General features: G+C 43.0%; 1 protein-coding gene across 1 annotated transcript in view; it reads right to left on the bottom strand.

The window, feature by feature from the left end:
- The window catches only part of Pgm5 (phosphoglucomutase 5), a 172950-nt gene that overhangs the window by 5984 nt on the left and 141009 nt on the right, over positions 1–25957 (bottom strand). The window contains exon 10 of the mRNA XM_036193917.1: positions 20210–20344. Within this exon, the coding sequence (XP_036049810.1) occupies positions 20210–20344 (135 nt within the window). The remainder of the gene's footprint in view (positions 1–20209; positions 20345–25957) is intronic.

Raw genomic sequence — 25957 nt, forward strand, 5'->3', positions numbered from 1 at the left:
GAGTGTCACATTTTATCAAATGTAGTCTGTGGGTTTGGTTTTGTTTTGTTTTGCTCTGCTTTCTAAGTTAATTGTCTTTGTGATTGTGAAGGAATCCTTTCACTCTGCCCACAGTTAATTATTACATGTGTCCCTGTGTCATGAAAAGAATTTCATGTTTATGTCACTTGGTGAGGTATCTATATATGCCCATTAAGTTGGGTGTGCTAACTAATCTATCTTAGCACTAATAGTATGTTTATTGTTCTGATAATTACTGAAGCAGGGTTAAGAATATCCTAGGATTAGTAAGGATTCCTTTCGGTTCTTTTTTTTCTTATACTTTCTGCAGTCTTTTTGGTTTAGAGATTTACATTTATATTTTTTTGGGAGAAATCAAACCTAGTTTTCATTTTGAAGAGTCCCTCCTTATCTTTAGCAAGAGTTTGACCTTAAAGTCTACCTTTTCTGAAATAACTATTGCTGCTTTTGTTATTAGTTGTGTGCATGTATACACACACACACACACACACACACACACACACACACACACTCACTTCTCAGTTTTAAAACCCTCAAATTCTGATTTTTGTTTCACATGGCCTTTATATTTCATCCCTTTAAAATCTCTTTTGTGGGGAACATAAGGACACAGCCATGTCAAGGACCTCAACACCTCAGACCCACGCAAATGGCCAAACCTTTCCATGGTCAGGCTCAGAGGGATGGCAAAGTCCTCCTCCAGTCCAAGTGTGAATGTTGGTGGTGTATGCAGAAACTATCAACCACAGCTTCCTTTTCAGGAATGAACGCAGCCTGAGACTGCTCCCTACAGAGACCTCCTACCCAGATTAGCTAAAGCTGCCCCCTTGTTCAGCTGTGTACTGTAAACCCACACAGTAAATCTGCTTTCTTGATTCAGATCTATAAAAACATGCAGAGGTTCTGGGCTGCTCCTGTAGTTAATACTGCTGTCACAGTGAGCACAGTCCACCAATTTCCAGCTTTTCTGTTTGTGTGTCTGTCCTAGCTTCAGTCAGGTTTCCAGGACCAAACTATGCGGGACACCAAACTCTTTGTTTTTTTTTTTTTTTCCAAAATACATCTAGGAGAATGTCCCCCTGCCCTGACACTATCCTGGGGGACTGACTTCCTCATGTGCTGGTCCTCTGGGGCACTACTTTCCTGTGTCAGTTGTTGGAGAAGCTCCTCCATTTTGCTTTCATATCAAAGGTAGGTTCCACTACATCAGGTACTCTAGACCTTAGATGGTTCAATTTCAGCCCTTTGATCTTCAATGTTGTTGCTAAAACTAGTTGTCAATAAAACAATTACTTTTTAGACTTTCACTTTCTGTGATTCCAGTCTGGTGTATCTAGATACGAATTAATCATTAATTATATCTTCTGTTTTGCCATCTAGTTCCGCCGGACTGATGCCTTTCCAGGTTCTGCCTCCTCTTCTCCTTTTGAGACTAATTAATCATGTTAGAACCCCTAATGTAACTCTCATGTCTCACATGCACTCTCCTGTCTGCCCCCTTTATACTCTCCAGCTGTTATATCTAGTTTCTTCAGACACAGCTTAAATTTACTAACAATTTCTTCCATTGTGGATAAAACGATTATGTTCTAATTTCAACTATCACTTTTAGTTCTTTAATTTTAACATATTGCTTTTTTATTCTAAAGATCTGCATATCTTTCTTTATATGTATGAGTGTTTTGTCTATGGGTTTCTGTGTGTACACCACAGGTGTTCCTGGTACCGGAGGAGCCCCAAAGAGGGTGTTGGACACCTTGGAACTGGAGTAATAGTTATGAGCCACTTTGTGTTTTCTGGGAACTGAACCTGGGTCCCCTGTAAAAGCAGCAAGTACTTTTAACTGCAGGGCCGTCTCTCTAGCTCCTAACATCTTGATTTAAAAAATAATAATCTCTAGTTATTTGCTGATGACTTTTTGTCCGATGTTTGAAATCCATGAGTACAGTGAAAACGATTGCTTTATAGTCTGGTCAGATAAACTCCCACACCTGTGGGTCTCTTCTGGCTGTATATAAAATCTTTGATTGTGATACACAATGCTTTGTCTCTTTAGGTAACCTGCAAACTTTCACTGGGTGCTGTCCATCTTGTTTGAAAAGAGGTTATAAACATACCATAGGACATCAGATAATGTCAGCCTCCTTCATTTCTTTCTGTGAGACATCTGGGGGATCCAGCAGTTCTTGAACTTATGACTCTTTGATTCCTACCTTTATCTTGGCTCCCTTTGTGTTATCACCCAGAACAGGGGTCGCCATGAGGATCTCTTGCCTTTGGTGGGAACTCTACTTACTTTTCCTTCAGCCACACGAAGCTGCCACAGGTCTGCCTCACTGACACCTCTTTGGCTAATCCTTTTCATAGCACGCTTTGCAATGGAGTAGGCTGTCCACCTGCCCCATCGCCTGTCACCTAGACCCTGTGTAGATAAGCAAATGTCCTATACAGAAAGGGTCTTGGCTTATCTCCCAAACTCCATCCCCTTGTTCTGTTACTGTCTCATGGGACTGGTGGTGATGGATGTCTCCAAAAAGGTGCTTTTACAGATGTCTTTCAGTTTGTTTTTTCTGTCTGCTTTTCAGATAGTTTGAATTACACAGACTATTGCTACCAGAAGCTAGCGACCTTTCACACATGGTTTGTTCTATTTTATAATTATATTACTGCCAATTAAAAAAATATGAAAATCAAATACTTTGAAATTACTTTAAAACCAGAAAATCTAGCAACCTCAACGCTATATATTAAGATAACTGTCCTTCCAAGTTCCCATGCCACTCTACTGTCTCAAACACTCTAGTCTACACTCAGGGCCTGTGTTGGTGGGGTTCTGAGTTTGTTACCATAGAAAGCAATAATAGAGCAGAGGCAATAAAATAATGCCATTATGAGTGAGTGAGCAAGCGTGGATTATACTTGGATAATTACACACCCAAAGATCTAGGACATTCTAATTTAATTTTTTCTATTTTTCCAACATAGATTCTTGTTATGAACTTGATACTAGGGAAGGCTGACAGGTTATATGTGGAGTCCAGAAACCTTTAGAGGGAGGAAGGAACTGAGATCCCTTCACTGACACTGTTCCCAGTGATGTAAACTCTCAGCATGGACTACTCTAAACTGACTATGACTCAGGCACAGAGCTGTAATCTACAACTGTCCCCATGCACCTGGTCTTCCCCCAGGATACATGACAGCCTGAAAAAGCAGTGAGACAGTCTCTGATTCTTCTCTTAGAAGTATTCTTATTTATTCTTTGAGAATTTATAAAAAATAAAAAATATATTTACTTTCCTGTCAAACGCCCCATTTCCATGGGTAGATAACTCAAAAGTTACAAGGTAACAGAAAAGTTCCAGGTAAATAAAAACATCACAATATCAAGGTCCTGAACATCTGTGCATAGTAATATTAGGAGACAGGTATTTAGTATGGATAGACATAGGCTAGGAAAAAAGAAATGGCAGAAGGTAAGTGCAGAAATATAGGGATAGGTCAAAATAAAGAGTGATTAGACCACAAAGTAATGTTTGGATGTTACTGGGCAAGTCAATCATTTCCTCTGGAATTTTGTATTTTAATTTATTACTGATACTTAAATTAGAAGACAAAGACAACCCAAACAGAAAACAGTATGCATTATTTTGCTAAATAAATATTTGTAAACAAAAAAAGGAAGGGAGGGAGGAAGGGAGGGAGGAAGGAAGACAGACAAACTACTTTGAGAAGAATGGACTAAACAGAGATACCCAAGCCCTGTGTCTATGTTAGCAAGGAGGGTCCCCACCAAGTGGAGCCTTGAGAATGCCTGCTCTTTTCTTCTCACACCCTAGGAACTGCCACGGCCTAGGCAAGGACCTTCATGCTTTGATGTTGGAGGCCCAGGACCACCATGTCCTTTCATGCCAACCCTTGGTAAGGCCATGCTGGACTGGTAATATTGCTTCTCTGGGGAAGAGTTAATAGAATCTCTGTCCAGCTGCTCTCCCATAGCCTGCTTCACAGAGCTGATATGCTTGTCCCCAGCACCTAGAGGACATTGCTTTCTAAAAGGGCTGATCTCCTGGAAGAAAAAGGGTGTCAGTTAGATCTGACTTCTGCTAGTCTGGGATTGTGCTGCTGGAAGATGAGACCTGGGAACTCTCCTGGAGGATGGGCTGGTGTTCAGTAATTCTATTCCAGACTGAAGGATGCTCTGGGTACTCCCAGGCATTTTTCAGAGGTAAAGAAGCATCCCCATATTCTTGAGTGGCATGTAGTACAACACCATAGTTAAGACCATGGGTGTAACACAAATCTTAGAAAGTCATAATAATAATAATAATAATAATAATAATAATAATAATAATAATAATAAAACCTCGGGGCCAGGTATTGGGGTGAACACTGAATGATCAGAGAAACAGAACAAGCCACAGCTACCTCACCTTGCTAGTTCCTCAGCTGATCCTGTTTGCTCAGACTGGAAGCCTCTGAGTCCTTATCCAAATAAATCTCAGCTCAACTGCTTCTCGGAAGCTTGAATGCTTAACCAGCTCCAGCTCTATCTAGTTCCTGGTCTTCACATCTTATATACCTTTCTGCTTTCCTGGGATTAAAAGTGTGAGTCACCATGCCTGGCTGTTTCCAGTGTGGCTTTAAACTCACAGAGATCCTGATGGATCTCTGCCTCCCAAGTGATAGGGTTAAAGGTGTGTGCGCCACCATTTTTCTGGCCTCTATATCTAATAGCTGTTCTGTTCTCTAACCCCAGATAAGTTCATTAGAGTGCACAATATTTTGGGGAACACAATATCACCACACATGGGCTTTGGGGCCAGAATCTAGATTCAAATACCAGTTGTGCTATTTTTAAACCATATAGGTAATTTAGATTTTCACAGCCAATGTTTTCTCATATGTAAAACATGGATGGTTCACATAAGCACCTATGGCTACCAATGACATTGGCATGCAGTAGGATTAAGATATGGCATGCAAAAACCCATCTCATTCGACAAAGCAAACACATGCTCTATGCTGATGAACACTATTTTTGTTTTTCTTGAAGAAGGAAGTGTATATGCTGTAATAATAGGTAGAACCAAGAACACATTTCATCTACCCTGACTGGCTGATCTTTAGAAGGGAACCAGCAAACCTCCTCTTTCATCTCCCTTTATCAACACAATGAAGTTCATTTATCTTTTCAAATGAAAGATAAGATTAAAGAAGAGATCAAGAATGTGAGAGAGTTCTCAGTTCTTTGAATGAAAGCCACTTAGCTCTGCTGCCTCCCTGGGCCAGTAAGGGGCCCAGCCTGCTTTCTGTTCCTTGCATTGGTTCCTGTATTCAGCCAGAGGGAACACCATCAGATTGTAGCTGGACCAGACAGTGATGAAAACAGTGGGAACAGACGGTAACAGCCATTGGCAACATGTTCCTTATTGGCATCTCAACTTCTTAGAGCAGCATCAAGACAGCTGTGCCAACTATTGGATAGCTCAACACTGGTTGAGCCGCAGAAGCATGGAGCCAGGAGGAGTGTTCTACCATGAAGGCTGCTTGAGTCTTATGAAGCGGGCAGCTCAGCAGGGCACTCATTCATGCCACAGACCAAGGATGGAAAAGAACCCATCACAGCAAAGGAGTCTTCCTTGCAAAGCCATTAGAGAGGTTCATGGATGGCCATTATACATTTTATGAGTGTGCTTAGTCATAGGAGCTTGGCTTTTTTCTTTTTAAATATTCTGTGCCTTTAAGATTCAGCTGTCATACAAACCCTAAGTGTTTTAAATAATTGCCTTTTTTTCTGAGTAATTTGAGTTGTGCTAGACTGTCTACCAACAAATTTAGCAAGACATCAGTGTCTTGGAAAAATATCAAATTAGAAGTTTCTTCACTTCATCCAGGGTGTATTTTGAATCTCTCAGCTTAGCTAAGATAACCATGCAGAGAAAACAAGCTCACTTGTGGATTGACATTGAGATAAGGTTTCCATGGAGACACAAAATGAAACTGATCTTGTTTCCCTTTTTGTGAATTGACCTGAAAAGCTGGAAGAAATCTTCCCAGATGCTCAGAATTATTTCTTCTTGGATTGTTTTTTACGCTCTCGGTAATTTTTGAGGTGCAGGAAGGAACTGCAGAGGCCAGTTACCCTTGTAACTACATGGCATTTGAAGATTTATCTGCTAGGCAGAGGCAGAAATAAGGATCTCAAAGGTCATCTACAGAAGACTTTTCCAACTTTAAAGTACACGTGAGTCACCTGGGAGCTTGTGACAGTGCAGAATCTGCTAGGTACATCTGAAAAGGGGCCTGAGCCTGCAATTCTAAGAAGCAGCCTGCTGCCATGGATCAAGGACCTACTGAGTAGTGAAGGTTCCATGAAGTTTGATAACCATAAAAATATTCTTATTTTGTAATTCTTTATCAATTTTTACTTGTTAAAAGTGATTTGTAATAACTGCCAATTCTGAACCCTGTTAATATGAATTAGAGAATATTAACACAAGTGGGAGTGACCAGCTTGATTCACAGATAGACGAACACCCACAGAGTCAGGGACAGTGTGACATGTACAGCTGTAGAATCTCAGGACTACATCATCAAAGTGTCTCAGCATTTTGGGAATACCACACTAGCCATCCTGACTGTAGCTCCTGAAGATGTGCCTAAAAGCCAAGAACAGAATTCGAGGACAAGCTCATGGCTTTTGGGGGATGTTGACTTTGGAAGTGAGTCTAGGAGTTCCCATTGAGGCATCTGTCCCTGGTGACCCTTCAAGGGAAGCTCGTTCACACTAGTGTAGCTTGGGCAGCTGCTGAAGAAGCCTGCGTTCTAACAGTTTGGCACAGTTAGCATCCAGACTTTTCTTTCTCTGTCCCATTTAACCCTTTTCTTACAGCCTAAGTAAAATGTTATTCATCTGTAAATCATATGGAAGCAGTTGCTTAAAGTGAAAAGAAGAAGAGATGGAACAGGAGGAGGAGGAAGAAGAAACTTTCCAATAGGAAACAAAACACTTGAAAAAAAATTAGACTTCAGAAACCAAACATACTTTAAAACATTTTCATGTTTGGTTATAATCAAAAGCTAAGAAATTCAATTTCATTAGGCTAATTTTGCAGATTTTTATAAAATCTTGAAATTCATCCAGAGTCACAAGTACACATAAATGCTAGTGTAATTTTGCTTTTTAAAATAGTTGATTTATTTTTATTTTATAGGTATTAATATTTGCCTGAATGTGTGTCCATGTACCACACACATGCAGTGCCCACAGAGGCCAGAAGAGGGATGGGATCCCCAGGAACTAGAATTGTCATGTAGATGCTGAGACTTGAACACTGGTCCCCTGAAAGAATAGCCAATGTTCCTAACCACTGAGCCATCTTTCCAGACCTGTAATTTTTACCTTCTATAAAATAAAATCTTTAGACAAAGACATTTGGATACATTAGTATAACCTGAAACTGTGTGCGGCTGTCATGTTCAGAAGCTATAAGGCAAAGGCACACACAGTAAGGCCTTGGTCCGAACCTGACCTCCACTCATTTCCGGTATAGCCTATGAACTAAAAACGGTTTTTATGCTATTAACTGATCTTTTAAAATTTATCTAAAGACATTGTGACTTGTTAAAATTTGAAATTCAAGTTTTGGTACCCATAAATGTAGTTCTCTTGAGATGACAGCCTCACTGATTTATTCATGAAGACCTGTAGTCAAGAAGTTGCACAGAGACCAGGTGAATAGTGTCTTGGGTTGAATTGTGCCCACCAACCCACCTATCCCCAACATCCCTACATTGTAGTTCTAGCTGCTCATATCACAGGATGCTACCTTATTTGGAGACCGATATCATTAAGTTAAAACAAGGTCACTAATTCCATCATGATGTATGCTATTAACTGAATTTTAAATGTCTGCAGAAGGTCCTTTTGTTAAAATCTCAGTCTCCAGTCTGGGGCACTACTAGGAAGCAGAGTCTAGTAAAAGAAAGTTAGGATACCAGGCACTAGCAATTAAAGGAATATTGTGGGGCTTGGGGATTTAGCTCAGTGGTAGAGCACTTGCCTAGCAAGCGCAAGGCCCTTCAATTCTCTGCTCCGAAAAAAAGAAAAAAGGGATATTGTAACAATAGCTTCCTGACCATCACGAGGGAAGCCATTTTGCTGTGCCACACATGTCCCACTCTGATGTGTTGCCCCTACTGGAAGGCAGTAGAGTCAACCAAGCATGGATTAAAGCCTCCGGAACCATGAGGCATAAGTAAGTCTTTCTTCCTTCTGAGTTGATGGCCTCAGGCATTTTGTCATAGTGATGGAAAATGGACATGACTGCTGTTCTCTTTTTTTTTTTTTTTTTTTTTTTTGCTTTGAAGGTTAGTTTATTTCTGTCCCAAACATAGGTCTCTTTGCTGGTGCCAGGACTCAGCTACCCACTGGAGACCTTTGTGGAGAGTCTCAGTAGCAAGGGCATCTCAGACATGATCAAGGTAGGTTCAACTGCTATTCTTATATAAAGAGGAAATTTGGACAGAGCAACATGGAGGGGAGATAACGTCAGAGACAGAGAAGTCAGCTGTGTTCACACCAAGAAGGGGGGTCTAGAACTGTTCCTCAGAGCGGCTAGAATAGCGGTTCTCAAGCTTCCTAATGCTGTGGCCCTTTAATACAGTTCTTCATGTGTGGTGACCCCCAACCATAAAGACTGTTTCATTGCTATTTCATAACTGTAATTTTGCTGTTGTTATGAATTATAATGTAAATATTTGATATGCTGGATATCTGATATCCAACCCCTGTGAAAGGATCATTGGACCCAAAAGGGGTTGTGACCTACAGGTTGAGAACCACCACCCTTGAAGGAAACAAGCCTTTGTGTGTGTGTGTGTGTGTGTGTGTGTGTGTGTGTGTGTGTGTGTGTGTGTAGCTGAGGATCGAACCCAGGGCCTTGCGCTTGCTAGACAAGCACTCTACCACTGAGCTAAATCCCCAACCCCGGAAACAAACCTTTTGATACCTGGACCTTGTCCAGAGTCAAGACATGGTGAATTTCTCCTGTTCAAGCCACCAGTCTACAGTGCTCTGTTATGCCAGCTCCTTCTTACAAACTACTGCTGCTAGCACAGCCCCCAACCCCAATTTACTAACAGACGTTTCTGGAGGAAAGATTACCAGCATCTATAGTGATATTTTATTTGTATTGAAATGTGATTTTATTTGTATGTTAATAAAGTTGCCTTGAGGTCAGAGCAAGGCCATAGCAGAAGCTGGGCGGTGGTGGTGCACGCCTTTAATCCCAGCACTTGAGAGGCAGAGCTAGGTGGATCTCTGTGTGTTCAAGGACACAGCCAGCATGGCAGACACATGCCTTTAATCTCAATACCAACCATAGAAGACCTGGAGGTCTGTACAGACAGGCAATGACGAGGAGGTCATGTGGCTGGGTTTACAACCAATGAGAAAACAGAACAGAAAATCTATAAAAAAGATATGACACATAGAAGTAGCTCTCTTGCGGAGAGGAAGAACAGCAGAAGCAAGTAAGGTTTTCCGCTCTTGCTCTGACCTCGTGGTTTTTAACTCTGCAGTCGGTTCTGTGTTTCTTATTGAACAAGCCGGGTACATCTGCAGGCATCTACTCTAGGAGACTCATTTTTCTGTTCAACTCTGTAAACTTAACAAGCACATGCCTGCTGGCCAGCAACAGATACTTCAAAAATTCTTCCTTGGATGAACCCACCCTCTATCTCGAGTGTTTATTATGTTCATGTATTAGAAATGGCCCACAAATGGCACGTTTTCTTGGATAAATTGGATCACTGAGCAAGCCCAACTCCGTACACCTTGCTCTGAGCCAGGAGGACACTCTCTAAGGATCTGGGGCTCCTAAAAGATGGTGGCGAAGAGCTAGCAGAGACTCTAAAGTTCATTTCAAACCCTTCCCTACAGCACAGTATGTGAAGAATGCCATGGCTCAGGGCCTGGTAGCTTCTCATAAGAACCAGGTTTTTAGACATTGCCAGCTCTAAGGAAAACTTCCCTAGACCCAGTTAGACACCAATGACAGGTTAATTCCATTTTTTAAAAAGTTACTAATTATTTAGAGAATCTTTTATCCTCATGTGAGCAGAATCTTGTCCACACTATTATTAATTTAAAAAGGGTGGGGGGAGGAAACAATGATGAAACCTGGCATTTATTAAACAAATTCATGAGCCATGCATGGGGCAAACTTTTTATATGAATAATCTGACTTACAGGTTATTATAAAAATCCCATAAAACAAAAGGCATCTGAATGTTCCAGTTAGAGTGCTCTGATAACTGACATCAAACAAGCTCAGCTATGCAGTCTCATGGAACTGGGCAAGGGAAGTAACAGGGCTGAAAACCACACTCCTGACTCTGAAGCTTGACCTCTGACCCAGAGGCCATCAATCTGACACTAACTGTATGTAAAAAGACAAGCAAACACACAAACAAAAAATAGGCCCTTGTTGGAACATCTCCCCAAATTTTAGCCACCTGAAGAATTGGTTAACTTTACCATTTTATCTCTGTATTCAGCTTATCTGTTTATTCTGATCCTTTGACATCCCAGGATCTCACTGATATGGGAGAGATGGCCCTCCCAGAAGTCTTAGAGGTATCCACCACCTGCAGGCCAGTGGCTCCCTTCATCAGGTTCATTCTTAGGCCACTATTTTCCTGCCCTGCATAGACAGGCAAAGCCGTATGCAAGGCAGTTAGGGCCAGGCCAGGCCCTGTGCTCTGGAACGGAGCCTCCTGGAATTATCCAAACTGACCAGCCCTAAACTTGCTTGCCTGGCCCAGCCTACTTTTATCACAGAAAACTAATGGAGGCTTCAGCCCAAGGTTTCCCCTTGCCTCTTCTGCCTCCCAGCTGCCCCCTTATATACTCTGCATGATCTGGTGGGGAGGGGGTGTGCCCCTTCTTCTTCTTCAAGACTGTGAGTAATAAATCATTTTGTCACTGGCAGTTATCTCCTGATGTGCTGGCCTTTCATATCTGACAATAATGAACCATTACTGTAAGCCACTCTCACGGTCTCATCTAACTTACAGGGATTACACAGGTCCCAGCTAGCCAAACAGGGCCTCACATGACAAGTTCTCCAGCAGATGTGTTCTGAAATGAGCCTCTCCCCTCACATTACTTAAAACCAGAACTTCATTACCTCCTTTTTCCTTCCTTCCTTCCCAAGATCTAGTATTCTGCCATCAAAATACCCCTGCCCCCACCCCAAGCTCCCCTTAGACCCCAGCATTACTGAGAAGCAAAGACAAGGGACTCCCCTGTTGAGCATCTTGCATAGGATTTCTCAATATGGAAAACTTAAAACCAGCCAAGAGTCTAAGGAGAGCTGAGCCAACTGACCTCTCTGACAGTGGATGCCATCTCCCATGCTGGGGCCTGACTCTAATGAAGCCTGACAGTGCCCTCTCCAGGTGCCAGCTGTATACACTGAGTCTGGGGCTTTCCGCCAAAGGTCTCAGCCACTGCCCAGGTTCCCTGTGAGCATTCATGTGCTGTGACACACTCACTCCTGCTGCTGCTGAGCGAAGGCAATGATTTACTGGCCACACCAAAAGGCTTCTGCTTCAAAGAAACCCCGAATCACCACCAGCCGGGAGACTTGTGTAGCTTTCTATGAAAAGGCACTAAAAGTGTTGTGTTGTGTAGCGGGGCTGGAACAGACATGACACTAGAAAAGCCAGACAGTGCTGGTCACAGCTTGTCAAACCCATTCATCTGGCAAGAGGAGTTGGACTAGTGACCTTCTGTACTTGGATGACCGGCACAAATTCATTCATGCTTTCTTCTGAGGCCGAGTAAACAGGATCCAGCAAGACTGGATGATGTGTAGACATAAACAGCGCAGGGTTAACCAACGGTTGGTTAAACAGGTGCTCTGCACACAGCAATGCTGAGGCTCAACAGAAACCTGGTAAGAGCTGAACTTGTCTTTAATTTTAGAGAATCGGTAGAGCATCAGAAGGAACGGAACCTAAAAGTGATGTTTCCTTACACTTGTTTAATTGTTCTTGTTTTGAACTGTGAGTGTTACGTGAGAATGGCACATCTCATTTTGTTAACCTTTGGGGTTTCTAAACCTTAAGCTAAACCCAACCTGAAGCCAAGGTCAAGCAAGGTACAACGTTCTGCTCCTCCATGTTCTGTTCTTAAGGCCACTCAGTCTTCTTGGACAGGTTGTCAACTTGAGAATCTGTCCTAAGATTTGGAATGAGAGTCTCTTCTGTTTATATTGCTCTAAAGAAGATGTGACATGGGCTCTGCCTGTAGGATTGATATGAGGGGTATGCATAGGCAGTTGTCTGTTTCTCACACGTTCTAGACAGCGGACAGTGTGGGTAGACAGGGCCATCACACACTCAGTACCTTGAAGAGAGTTCTGATCACAAAGGCTGGTTGAGGGAAAGGCCTGTTGTCATCAAAACTCTAAACAGTGCTGGTGTGTGACACCCTTCAAAATGTCTGCCAAACTCCCAGCCCAAAGGAGATTTTCACTAGTCATTGGATTCCCAGCCATCCAAGGAGGCTTCTCAGCTCCAGGGAAATAAGAGATTTTAAATGGCTGAGTTGGGGGTCCGGATTTCAATATCAAGGCCAGAAAAGGGAGGACTGTGGGTCTGGTAGTTCTTTTGATTTTGTTTTGGTTTTTCTCGGCAAGTAATTCGACTAAGCCAGTAGCAATATAAGAAAACCTGTACAACAGGGCCAGAGATGGCTCTGTGGGTTAAGAGCTGGCTGGGCAAATGCAAGAACCTAAGTTCAGATGTCCAGTACCCACCTCCCACATTGACCACACACATGCATGGGAGCAAATACAGAGTAGGAGGGAGGGGGAGGGAGGGAAGGAGAGAGAGGGAGGGAGAGAGGGAGAAAACGAGACAGTAATAACAAAAACAAGAAAACTATATAACTTTTTTCTGTTATTGTTTAAAGATTAATTCTGCTCCAAGTGGCAGATTTGTGAAAGACAGTTTCTTTCTGCACCACTAGAGGGAAATCTAACCTATCCACTAGAACATGCTCGCTCGCTCGCTCTCTCTCTCTCTCTCTCTCTCTCTCTCTCTCTCTCTCTTTCTCCCCCCCCCTTCCCTCCCTCTCTCTAAACAGAATTGGCATTTTAAGGCTGAAAAATACTTTGAGACATTATCTTATTCAATCCTCTTCATTCTTGCCCATATTTTAAAATTATTATTTGAATCTACATGATTATAGAGACTTCTGGAAAAGCACAAACCAGCCATCCCAGAGGGCTAGTGGAAACATCACTACTGGGAAATGGCCCTGACAGCAGATCTGAATCTCTCCTCCTTCAGCTTGAGCTTATTTTCTCAAATTACATATTCATTAGCTATGGCGAACAGCTGGTCATCTTTCCCCACCTCATATTATTTTTACATTTCTGAAGATGTCTGGGTCATCCATCTCTTCCAAGGAAATGAGCCAACTCCTTAACTCAGCCATGGAGTTTATAACCCAGCTCTTTCACCACGTGTTTCTTCTCCACACACTCTCTGCCTCACGTCTCCCTCCTGCTCTGTGCCACATTACAGCAACACATACTAAATTCTGAGGGGAAAAGGAAAATGAAGTATTGTCTCATGGAGTTCTTCAAACATGTGCCCGTTAAAACATTCTCATGCAGATTTTCTGTCTAGATAACAAAATAGTGTTTTATTATATGTTTATCATAAGACTCGAAAATCATTCTCTCTCTCTCTCTCTCTCTCTCTCTCTCTCTCTCTCTCTCCCCCCCCCCTCCCTCCCTCCCAGGCATATAAATACACATGCATACACGCTCATATCCACACATGTTTTCATTGTATCATGAAAGTGGGCTGGCTAAGTAATGCTTATTTGTGTCATGTTGAAGTCTGGTATATTTCCAACTCTCACATCATAAATACTTCAGTTTCTAATTCTTCAAGGTTTTGACTGATAATTTCAGGCTCTTTATTAGCTATAAAACACAACCAGTATGTATTAAGTACATTATGCTTTCAATAATGTTGTAAAAAGCTACTCATTGCTAATAAAAAGTAAAGGGGAGAAAACTTACCATTTCCCCATGTTTACATGTCTGATATGGTAAAAACCGTATTTGGTTTTGTTCCTGTTTCCTGTCATAGACCGAACTCTTTTGGGACTTCCTGGGTGATGAGTGTCTGTGTTGATTATATTCCAACCATACCCAACTTCATACTCACAAGGTGTCTTCAGGCTGGGTGATGTCTGATGAGGACACACCCATGTGGTTAGGCAGTGTGAACTTGGGGTGACTCCCTGACCCCAAGGTGAGTTCAACAACTAAGGGCAATGGCTTTATCAATCAAATTTGAGTAATGAAGCCTCCATAAAACTCTCTGAAGAGGGCTGGGAGAACTCATGGGAAGGTGCACACATAGAAGGATTGTGTAGTGGTTGAGGGGTGTTGGAGGGGTACAGAAACTCCTCATTCATCCCCCATAGTTGGCCTTGCATATTTCTTCCTTGGCTATCCATGAGCTGAATCTTCTGGAACATACCAGTAAAGTCAAGTGGAGCCCTTTCCTGGGGTCAGGCAAAATGGAGTTGAATTGAATTTTACTGAGTTCTTGGGACCCAGTTGATGTTGGAGGCTCAAAGAATAAATAAATGTGGAAAGATAAACCTTGTAACTGCTGAGCCATCCCTCTAGCCCTCAAAGGCAAGCTTTTTAATAACAAAATTGAACTAAACTTTCAGACACAGCATTGAACTCAAGCTCAGGTGAGAAATACCTGCCCCTTTGGACTCAACCATTAGTGTGGAATATTCCTTTACACTGTGTAAACATGCATCACCGTGATTGGATTAATAAAGAAGCTGACTGGCCAATAGCTGGACAGGTAGAGGTTAGGTGGGACTTGCAGAAAAAGAGAGCACAAGGAAGAAGAGGAGGAGTCCCTCAGAATCTTGGTGAGATGCAGAGAGAAGCAAGATGAACATGCCATGTTGTAAGAAGTACAGCCACGTGGCAGAGGGTAGATAAGAAACATGGGTTAATGTAAAATATAAGAGTTAGCTAGTAACCAGCTTGAGCTATCAGCTGATCATTTCTAATTAATAATAAGTCTCTGAGTGGTTATTTGGGAGTGGCTACCGAGACACAGAAAAACTCCACCCATACATTAGTCTGATTGGAAGTCTTTCTTAAAACAATACCAATGCAGAAATGACTTGTTCTGTGGATCAGAATGACTCCCTATCTCAGTTTTCTCTTTTGTAAAACTAATGACAATCCCAGCCTGGGGGCAGTGAAATGGAAGATAACAGTGTATTTGGAGTATGTAGAATTGAGCCTGGCACATTACAGCTACATTAAAAACCAGCATTAGAAGCATCTCAACAAATCACAAGTTCTACATCAGGCCAACTGAATCTCTGAACGTGGGCCTGCTGTGGATGTTTCTATAGATCTCATCAAGTGGTTCTGATGATAGTATGGACTGAACATCGATGATCTGACTCTTCATTCCTTTCCTTGTCCTCAAAAGTCCCCATCTAAGAAGCCATACAGTTCTACACCAGGATGGAAGCAAGTAGCTGGAGTAACCACACAGCCAGCTGGTAGGGGCCAATTACAAGGTATTGGTAGATACCTTCACTCTCAAAAGTGCCCTGACCTATACATTCTCTCTATAGAAAACAAAATGGCTCTATATTGTCTCTTTTTGAACTATAAATTATTATAAGAACTGTTGGAACAAAATGGCAGTGGGCCTGGATTTGCTTGACATGTGAATTATATATATAAAAGACTCTGGGTGCTTTAGGCATTCATCTGCTAGATGCAGCTTACCAAAAATACATCACTTCACCAGTTTCAAGAAAGGTTCAAGAGTATTGGCTCCTTCCCAAGACTGGAGTGGGCTGGGGTGTGGTTACATCTTGATTAGTCCCAAGCTGACCATCACTCTCTGATAACCTAGCCCTTAATAAAACTTTCTTCCTTTTCCCTTTGACTGCCTTTGTACATCAGCCACTCTGCCCATGGGCTCCTCTGGACAGGGGACTAAAGCGAACACAATGTTAATTGAGCAATCCTGCTGAGAAGCGGGATGGAAAGACTATGGAAACAACCTGCCATTTCTAGTTACCTGTGAATTGAATCCATTTTGTCTTGACCCTTTCTACAAATTGCCACCAGTTGGCTTGAGAGCTCACTGAGGTCCTGATCGCCAGTAAGACTGAAGTAACTGTGTTTGAAAACCATGTGAATGTTCAGCATCTGCCTTTGGAGAGGCTTTCTTTCCTCATACACCAAGGAGCAAAGCTGTGCAAATACCTTCTCTCCTGGGGCCTTCCCTATGTCCTTCCTCCACTCACCAACTCACAGGGGAGTATGGAGAGAATATTTGAAAACAGCTTGTGTCAGGAAAGTGGCGACTTGACATCAACTTAAAACAAATGGCATGATCGCCTCTACAGAGCGACTCAGCCCACACTCTAGCTGGGGAGGTCAAGAGTAGCAAGGGCGTAGGTCATGGGCTTTCCTGGTAGAATCACTAGGCTAGTTTGAACACTTCCTCCTCAAGGTAACAAGTCTAAATGTCTAACGCTGCCTTCCTCGTGTGCTTTAAATGTCTGAGAAAGAAACAATCCACATGCAAAATGAAACAGCCAGAAACCAGTATGGTATTTGAAGGGAACTCTGTCCTCACACAAAATAACTAGTATGTAGATAACTACAGCATTGGGCCAGTGTGTGTGTGTGGTGTGGTGTGTGTGTGGTGTGGTGTGTGTTTGTGTGTGGTGTGTGGTATGGCATGTGTGGTGTGGTGTGTGTGGTGCGTGTGTGTGTGGAGTGTGTGTGTGGTGTGTGGTGTGGTATGTGTTTGTGTGTGGTGTGTGGTATGGCATGTGTGGTGTGGTGTGGTGTGTGTGTGTGGTGTGTGTGTGTGTGTGTGTGTGTGTGTGTGTGGTGTGTGGTATGGCATGTGTGGTGTGGTGTGGTGTGTGTGGTGTATGTGTAGTGTGTGTGGTGTGGTGTGTGGTGTGTGTGTGTGGTGGTGTGTGTGGTGTGTGTGGTGTGGTGGTGTGGTGTGGTGTGTGTGTGGTGTGTGTGTGTTGTTTGTGTGGGGAGTGTGGTGTGTGTGTATGTGTGGTGTATGTGTGTGTGTGTGGTGTGTGTTGTGGAGTGTGTGTGTGGTGTGTATGTGTGTGTGTGGTGTGTGTATGGTGTGTGTGGTGTGTGGTGTGTGGTGTGTGTGTGGTGTGTGTGGTGTATGTGTGTGTGGTGTGGTGTATGTGTGTGTGTGGTGTATGTGTGTGTATGTGTGTGTGTTTGTGGTGTGTGTGTGGTGTATGTGTGTTTGTGGTGTGTGTGTGTATGTGTGTGGTGTGGTGTGTGTGGTGTATGTGTGGTGTGTGTGTGGTGTATGTGTGGTGTATGTGTGTGTGTGTGTGGTGTATGTGTGTGTGTGTGTGTGGTGTGTGTGTGTGTGTGTATGTGTGTGTGGTGTGGTGTATGTGTGTGTGTGGTGTGTGTGGTGTATGTGTGATGTGTGTGTGGTGTATGTGTGGTGTGTGTGTGGTGTATGTGTGTGTGTTTGTGGTGTATGTGTGGTGTATGTGTGTGTGTGATGTGTGTGTGGTGTATGTGTGTTTGTGGTGTATGTGTGGTGTAGTATGTGTGGTGTATGTGTGGTGTGTGTGTGGTGTGTGTGTGGTGTATGTGTGGTGTGTGTGTGGTGTATGTGTGGTGTGTGTGTGGTGTATGTGTGTGTGTTTGTGGTGTATGTGTGGTGTATGTGTGTGTGTTTGTGATGTGTGTGTGGTGTATATGTGTTTGTGGTGTATGTGTGTGTGTAGTATGTGTGGTGTATGTGTGGTGTGTGTGTGGTGTATGTGTGGTGTGTGTGTGGTGTATGTGTGGTGTGTGTGTGGTGTGTGTGTGTATGTGTGGTGTGTGTGGTGTGTGTGTGGTGTGTGTATGTTCTCTGCAATCTAGGTGATGAAACCAAAGTAGAATCTAAGGAAGCACAAGCCAGTCTTTGCCCATTGGCCACTTATCAGTAGGGACGGGGCAGCTTCAGGGTCCCTCTGTCTCTGTTAGTGACTAACCAAAGCTTTGCCTCCTGGTTCTTAGAAGGAAAAAACAGTTTGTGCCAGAAAGCAATGTTTCTTAAAAGACTTAGAGCCGCCAATGGAAGGACCTAGATGGAGCTCAGCAATGATTAATATGGGTAAGCTAGCTGAGCCTCCCTCCCCTCCCCTCCCCTCCCCTCCCCTCCCCTCCCCTCCCCTCCCCTCCCCTCCCCTCCCCTCCCCTCCCCTCCCCTCCCTCTCCTCCCCTCTCCTCCCATCCCCTCCCTTCCCTCTCCTCTCCTCCCTTCCTCTCTTCTCTCCTTCCTCCCCCATCTCCTCCCCTTTCTTATGGGGTTAGAATTCTTTTACATTTTGACTGTTATATCACGATCCCAATGTTTTATGCAATAGGGCTCCAGTAGTGAGCTGGTGATATGTGCTATTTTAATCAGGAATTCTATTTTAATACAGAACTTTTAACTAGATCATATGCTAAAATGAATGTACTGAGCCCTGTCCAGCTGGGTCTAGGGAACTCTTACTTGGGTTAGAGAAGGAGAAAAATGACCGAGATCCTAAGAGAAACTGTAAAGAAGGGATTCCTCAGCCATTCAAACTGGTGAACTTGTCCACCCAGAGGGTGGAAAATGTGCAGTAATGGGGGCTAAAACAAGCACTGTTTATGTTTTATTTACCCACACAACCATCCAAAAGCAGGCCTGGGGAGAATTTTTGGCCTCAAGGAAAACCTTTATCAAAAGTGCCGCTTGCTTTCATGGACCTCCTCGGAGACACATTTGTGTACAGAAAGCCTAATGGCCTGGATGGAGTCCAGCAAGGGAGGTAAACACAAATAATCAAGTATCTTAACCACTTTTCCTGTGCAAATAGGGAAGAGAATGCTAAGAAAAAAACAGTCTCATCAGTGACTCAGAGCTGGGGAGGGCAGGAATATCACCCCCTCACCCAGTGCGAAGCTCCTGCCTTTCATCTCGGGCCTCAACGTGAGACATAGAAGACAGTTTTCTTCGGAAAGAGAATGTAAGTTCTTGCATGGCTTGGTACTATCTTGGGTGAAATGTGCTCACTAACAAGTTATTTTGGCAGAGCATGGCCCGTCCCTGCACAGAAAGCTCATAATCCTGAGAAGAAAGGCTAATACTAAATGCTGGTCATGGACACTGTCTACTCATGCCCTGGTGACCCTAAGAATGGCTCTCGGGCCTCCACTTCCCCACAGGGGATGATTTTGTTCTGACAGATCTTTGACTTATGGGAGCAGGTAGAAGAATCCACAATATGGTGATGACCAAGTTCTTTGGGATTCTCAAAGGAAAAAAAAAAGGGCAGCATGAACAAACTAAACTGCCTATAGAGAAGGGGATTGCCCTGGGTGACGGATTAGAGCCAGAAATTCTAAATAACTGTACAATGAGAAATAGCCTGGATTTCTGCCCTTCCGCTTTTCCAAAAAAGAAGCATAGCTAATGTTTTAGCCCAGAGAGGCACCCAAAACACCAGATCAAAGGAAAGACCAAGGAGGCAAGAGCGCCTGGCAGTGTGGCATGATGCGCTCAATGATGGAATGGGTCTTTTCTGATTGGTCAGTCTGTCTGCCTTGTTAGGAAATGCAGAAGTGCAGAGGTTTGTGGCAAAAGTATTTGTGAGGGCTTCCTCAGTCTGAGAGAGGAAGCCTAGGGTGGTATTTGTACAGTTACCTCAATATCATGCTCCAATCTAGGGTTTTCCTAACACCTAAAGGTTAATGATTTACATTAGCACAATCAAGGGTTTGAAATTTTGGGCTCTAACTTTCCTATGTATATAATATGCCTGTTCTTATTAGAACCCACGTTCAGCCACAGGACACTGAAGAGAAGTGAGTTATTTGGGAAATCCTGGCCTGAAATCATCCCGGATCTTGGAGAGAAGTTCTTCTGCTTCAAACACTTCCATGAATGAAGTACATTTGCTTGAGGTCACACACAACTTGCCTCGCACTGAAGCTATCAATATGTCTTGTCATGAAAGGCCCATGGGAGCTCTAAAAGGTAAGACACAGAGTGCCAAGAGCGAGCTCTGATGGTGTACCTGTGGTTCCTGGTCGTGACCACTGGGATCCCTCTCGTAGCTCTCCGCATACAGTCTGATGGTGGCCCGCACACCGCTGGAGGAACTGAGCCGGAATATGAGCCGTGATGCATCCGAGAAAATGATCCTCAGGCCCTGAGACCAAGAACATCCCAAACAGCTCACTGAACAAGTGAATACACAGCCATGATAACCAATACAAACTGCAGAAATCAGAATAGCTCTATACACCAAAGCCCATCAGGGCCATGCCAATTACAGTTGGTCCTGGGTTCCCACTCAAGCACAACACTGCGGTAAACCCAAAGGCTACTTGAGGCTATCCATTTGTTTCTCGATTCTATTTCTGTTGCTTTGTGGCTAAAGTGGGCAGATGTTGAAGAGCCAAACTATGACCAGATGTTCAGATTGTCTTGGTCTAGTAATATGAGAATTGGAAAAACAGTGGAGACAGCAGGGATAGAATACCATTTAATAAATATTCTCAAATCCATGGTGGAACTCTTATAAATCTGAACTTAAAGGCATGAAGCAAATTATATACTGTAATAAGAAACACTCGCCAGGTGGTGGTGACGCACGCCTTTAATCCCAGCACTCAGGAGGCAGAGGCAGGCGGATCTCCGTGATTTGCCTGGGCTACAAACTGAGTTCCAGGAAAGGCTCCAAAGCTACACAGAGAAACCCTGTCTCAAAAAACCAGAAAGAAAGAAAGAAAGAAAGAAAGAAAGAAAGAAAGGAAGAAAGGAAGGAAGGAAGGAAGGAAGGAAGGAAGGAAGGAAGGAAGGAAGGAAGGAAGGAAGGGAGGAAGGAAGGGAAAGAAAGACTGTTTCCTCCCTTCCCACCCTGCCCCTATTTCTTAGACTGAATCTTGCCATGTCACCCAAGCTGGGCCTGAACTCAAGACCCTGTCCTCACCTTACAAGAGTGGTATTACATGTGTGTAGCAACATGCTAAGTAACTACTTCTCACTTTAAGGTTCAGGTTACCCTGGACACTGGTAGGCTTAGCTTTACCCTTTCCCCATTATCATAGTGGTAGAGCCCCTGAAATGAAGTGCTCAGGGCTACACCTTCATCCAGGCTGGGAGTGTTGCTGAGAATAACCTCATCGTCTTAGGTGACCATTTCTTTCTTACCTAGAAATGCTGGGCACCAGCTTGGGGTCAGGACAGAGCTATGGCCAAGTGAATGAAAGGCTACCCAATATTAAATTTGTTTTTCACTTAAAAAACCTCTATTATATGTATTTTTCTCATTAGTGAGTAGTTAAAATATTACCATACTTTTACGACCATGAGATCATATCCAGACCACCGATGGAAATATATCCTAAGGCAGCTAACAAAGTAAGTCTGATCAGTAAAGCATTAGAGAGACCAGAAGAATAATAAGGAAGGAACAGAGTATCTGACAGTCACCACTTTGGGAAAAGTAGATGTCTTAGGTGACCTTGATGTCAGACATTTTCCCTAAGTAATTTATCATGGCAATGGCCCTGGCCTCCAGTCCTGCAGGCTATGAACTGGCATTACCAAAATCACACCTTACCTGCTATATACATCTGACTGCCAGTTCCTTACCCCATCCCAGACCTGACCACAGCTGATACAGGAGGGCATCTGATCCCATATGCATGGTTTTCTACTTTTTAAAGTTTTATATCAATCCCCAAACACAACACTTTTGCTTCTTTTAGAGTTGTTCAACACAGTCCAGTGGAAATCAGCTCCCTTATTGGCAACCAAGTACTAGTTTTCACTTCTTGGGTTAACATATGAAAGTGGTCCTATGGAATAAGTGCTAGGCTATGTCCTAGGTATATGAAGGTAAAGACACAATGTTTGCCCTTCATAAACCTGGGGTCATCTATTACAATCACCAAAACCTCATTTCTTAGCTAGCTACCCTTTGCCACCAGAAAGCTGAGCAGTCAACAAATCCCTAATGGAGTAAAAGAACTGAACAGTGAACATGGAACAAAGGAATACATTTCCTACCATTCAGAAAATGCCTGCCTCAAAGTGCTGTTCAAGCCAATCCCAGAGCCCTGAAAGTCCTACAGATATGCTCACAGTTATGTTTTCAAAATTGTTATTGATGTTGAAGCCTACATTCTAATTATCACAATATGAGACACACAAGTACATACCTCATCACTCCCAGGACTATGTACGGCTTGTCTATAGGTTGATTAAAGCAATTCTAAGGATGAGGTACTTAACACACCTCTCTTTGCAAGTGTCAAATAACTTGGGAGATACTTTTTCTGGTCCTTTCACAGACTCAAGTCTTTGAGACAGATTCCTTCACACAATGAACCTCCTAGGTTTGTTTATGGCCAGTGGGAGGTATGTAAGACTTCAGGTCATATTGAATCATCAGTTTCTAATAAGTTCATAACTAAGCCTTTACAAATGAAATCACACTTCCCCATTGGTAATACTGCTACCCACAGAGAAGACCATTAGTAATTAGGAGGAAGGAAGAGAGTTTGAACTTGAAGAGGTAATATCCAAGTGAATGGCACACACCTGCATACTGAGAATAGTTTACCATCATTCTCTTTCCTAGAACACCAACCACAAGATCTTAATTGAGGACCACAGTTGTTTGAGAAGCCATTACAGGCGAACAACATCGCAATTCTCTGCTCTGCATGGAATGCATGACTTTTCAGACAGACCCCCGCCCCTACATTACAATGTCATATCCATGTGTAAGGTTAATATTCATTGTTAACTTGACTTCATTTAGAGTTATCTAAGAGACACACTTCTGTAGTGGGTAGCCATTTCAGCTTTGACCTGGAAGTTCCAACCCCCATTGAGGCTTCAGTAACTACCACACCTACAAGGTGGGGCCGAGAGAGGACCCTGAAGACCTAGGATCCAGATGCGCCAGCTCTCTTGGTTCCTGGGCCCTGGATGCTGGAGGTAGACTGAACAGAGTTCTCCAGAGAACACCGCGGAACTGTGCCACACCTTTCCCAGACCCTATAACCTATCCCTTCACTTGTAAGTCACCCCACAAAATAAACCTCCCTTTTAACTATGTGGAGTGGCCTTACTAATTTCACTAATACACTTCTGAGTGAGCATATGTAAGAGTGTTTCCAGAGATGATTCTCTGAGGAGGAAAGGCCCACTCTACATGTGGAGGGCACTATCCTATGACTTGGATCACAACTATTTAAAATGGGAAAAAGGAGAAAGACATCAGAGTACCAGCATTCCCCAGCAAGTGGCTTTGCATGCCTACTGCCATGCTTTGACTGTCACTATAGCAACTGTGACACAAAATTACCCCTCCTCCTCTTCAGTCTCTTCTTCGCAGGTATTTGGTCTTAGGGACCAGAAACAGAACTAATACACCATGTCTAGGGAATACTATTTTGACATGTGAAGAGTTATATTGGATGTCGTTGAGATTTACATGTTCCTTCCATGAGCATAATGACTTTGCAGTTCATACATGAGCCATGTTCTTTTCGGCATGAATCATTATTTCTATGAATAAAATCAGTAAGGTCAAAGTCATTATTAAATAAGACTTGCCAAGCTTCTTATCGTTCCTTCATTTCACCAAAACAAAAAAAACCAAAAAAACAAAAAACCAATAATATTCTTTTCCTTTGTTTTCATTGGTGTTTTTTAGGTTTTTTCAGAGGTTGGCAACAGAGTGTCTATAGGTGAAATTTGTCAGGCCCTCTGTTTTTGTTTTGTTTTTTAATCAAGTTTTATTGGGACACAACTATGCCCCTTCAGTTAGGGATTGCCTATAGCTATTTCTGCACTGTAGTTTTAGAAACTAATAATTGTGGCAGAGATCATCTAGTGCATCAGACCTAAAATATTTATTATATAGTTCTCTATAGAAGTGTTTCCTGGCCTCGGGTATAAACAATTACATCATGCACAGCCTGGAATATTTACCCTTCAACCTTATAGTAGAGAACAGAAAGTGTGGCCAGCTGCCACATCAGAATTTTAGTAGGGAAAGGACAACGATGGAGATCATCATCAGGAGATTCAACCCCTTCGCTTCCCAGGTGTTCCCGCTCCAGCTATAGGTGCAGCTGAACTACGTCTGACCCAAATCAACTGACTTCTGACCACCTGCTCCTGCTGTAAGTGGATTTAATGAATGGAACTTCAGTTTGCCATTCTTTCTCTTGCTGCACACTGCTACACTCCAGTCTTATAATGTCCACTTTCCCAGTCCTATAGAAATATTGTCAAAGACAGTATGAAACTAGATGTGAGACATTGTCTCACAAGCCAAGTGTTTTGAAAGTCTTTTCTTCCCCAAGGAACAGGTTGTCTTTTGCATTCTGACAATAAACACTTTGTGACTAACCATATTTCCCTTCTCAATATGGCTGCCAGGACATTTAACACTAAACTTGAAGTTGTGTCCAAGTGGACCTCCATGACTCTGAAGCTATAAGTTTTTCTTCTTCTGTCCTTGGCGTTTTAATTTACACATTCTCCAGTTTTGATTTCTGTTTCTTATTTGTAGTCTAACAGCTTCATTATGTGTTTCAGCTGCCATAAATCCTCTTGAACAGACAAGGCCCAGAGCAAATGGATAAAACAATTTCCCATGGCAACTTGACACTAAAGTGTTTGATCTACTGTGCTTGGTCTTCAAATCACTCATCAGCTCTGAGAGGAAGAACTTCGCACACCTTATTCACTTCCACTTCAGCTGCAGAGTCAGGACAATGCCAGACATAGTGTAGACCCACCAGAACCACTTGGTAATTAACGTCACTACATGTTCAACACCTGGAGTGAGCAATTTCTGGGACCTAACCAGGCAGTCTTGAAGGATCTTGGACCTTTAGCTACATGAAAACAACTACACATTCTTTGTGGTGAACTGGGACTGGTGGTCCCACCTGAGCAGGGAGTTGTAGAAGACCACAATCAGAGATAGAAATCACCAGCACATGACAAAGGAGTCAGCATCCTACACTTCCTAGCCCATCCTTTATTGGCACCATTCGCTAAAACCAAGCAAGTTTGTCTAAAGCAATGAAAGCTGAACCAGTGTGTGTTCCTGGCTATGCAACTGTGGACAGATTGCAAATTTTGCTGCACACTGGAATTAGCTAGGAGGGGACTGTCCTTATAAGACAATAGTGCTGGCCCTTGGCCAGACATGGGGATTGATTTGTATGGGAAGTCCCTTAGGCACTGGGATATAGAGGCTCTCTTGCTGAATTGGATGTTGCAATCAATCAGGACCATTGCAAGGATGTCTTTGTGCTACCAGTCAGTTTTTAGGTTTTAGCATACTATTGTAAGGAACAGCCATGAAGGAATCTATGACTTCTCTGTAGCTATAGCAGCTAGAATGTCAGAATGACACACAGCCAAGATTAAAAAACAAAACAAAACAAAACAAAACAGACATAGGAGAGGGTGCTTGTCTCCTTCAGCAGATAGAGTAAATTATGGGGCTGGGTGGTATAAAAGTTCCTGCCTTAAATTCATCTGCAGTACACACCTCGGTGCTGAGAGCAGAGTTGGGCCCACCCTAGATCTGTTGCAATATCACCTACTGCATGCAGCTCTCTCCCCAAATCCCCCATCAGTGTCTAGACACCACCATAGCATTTCTTTCCTTCTTTCTTATAATCTCAGATTTACCCTCTTTGATTTAATGTGCACAGGCAGTTTGGAGATGGTTCAGGAATAGCAACCAGATCCACCCAGGCTAGAACTCTGGCTTGGCCACTCA

This window comes from Onychomys torridus, chromosome 1 (genome assembly GCF_903995425.1).
Source record: "Onychomys torridus chromosome 1, mOncTor1.1, whole genome shotgun sequence".
NCBI lineage: Eukaryota > Metazoa > Chordata > Mammalia > Rodentia > Cricetidae > Onychomys > Onychomys torridus.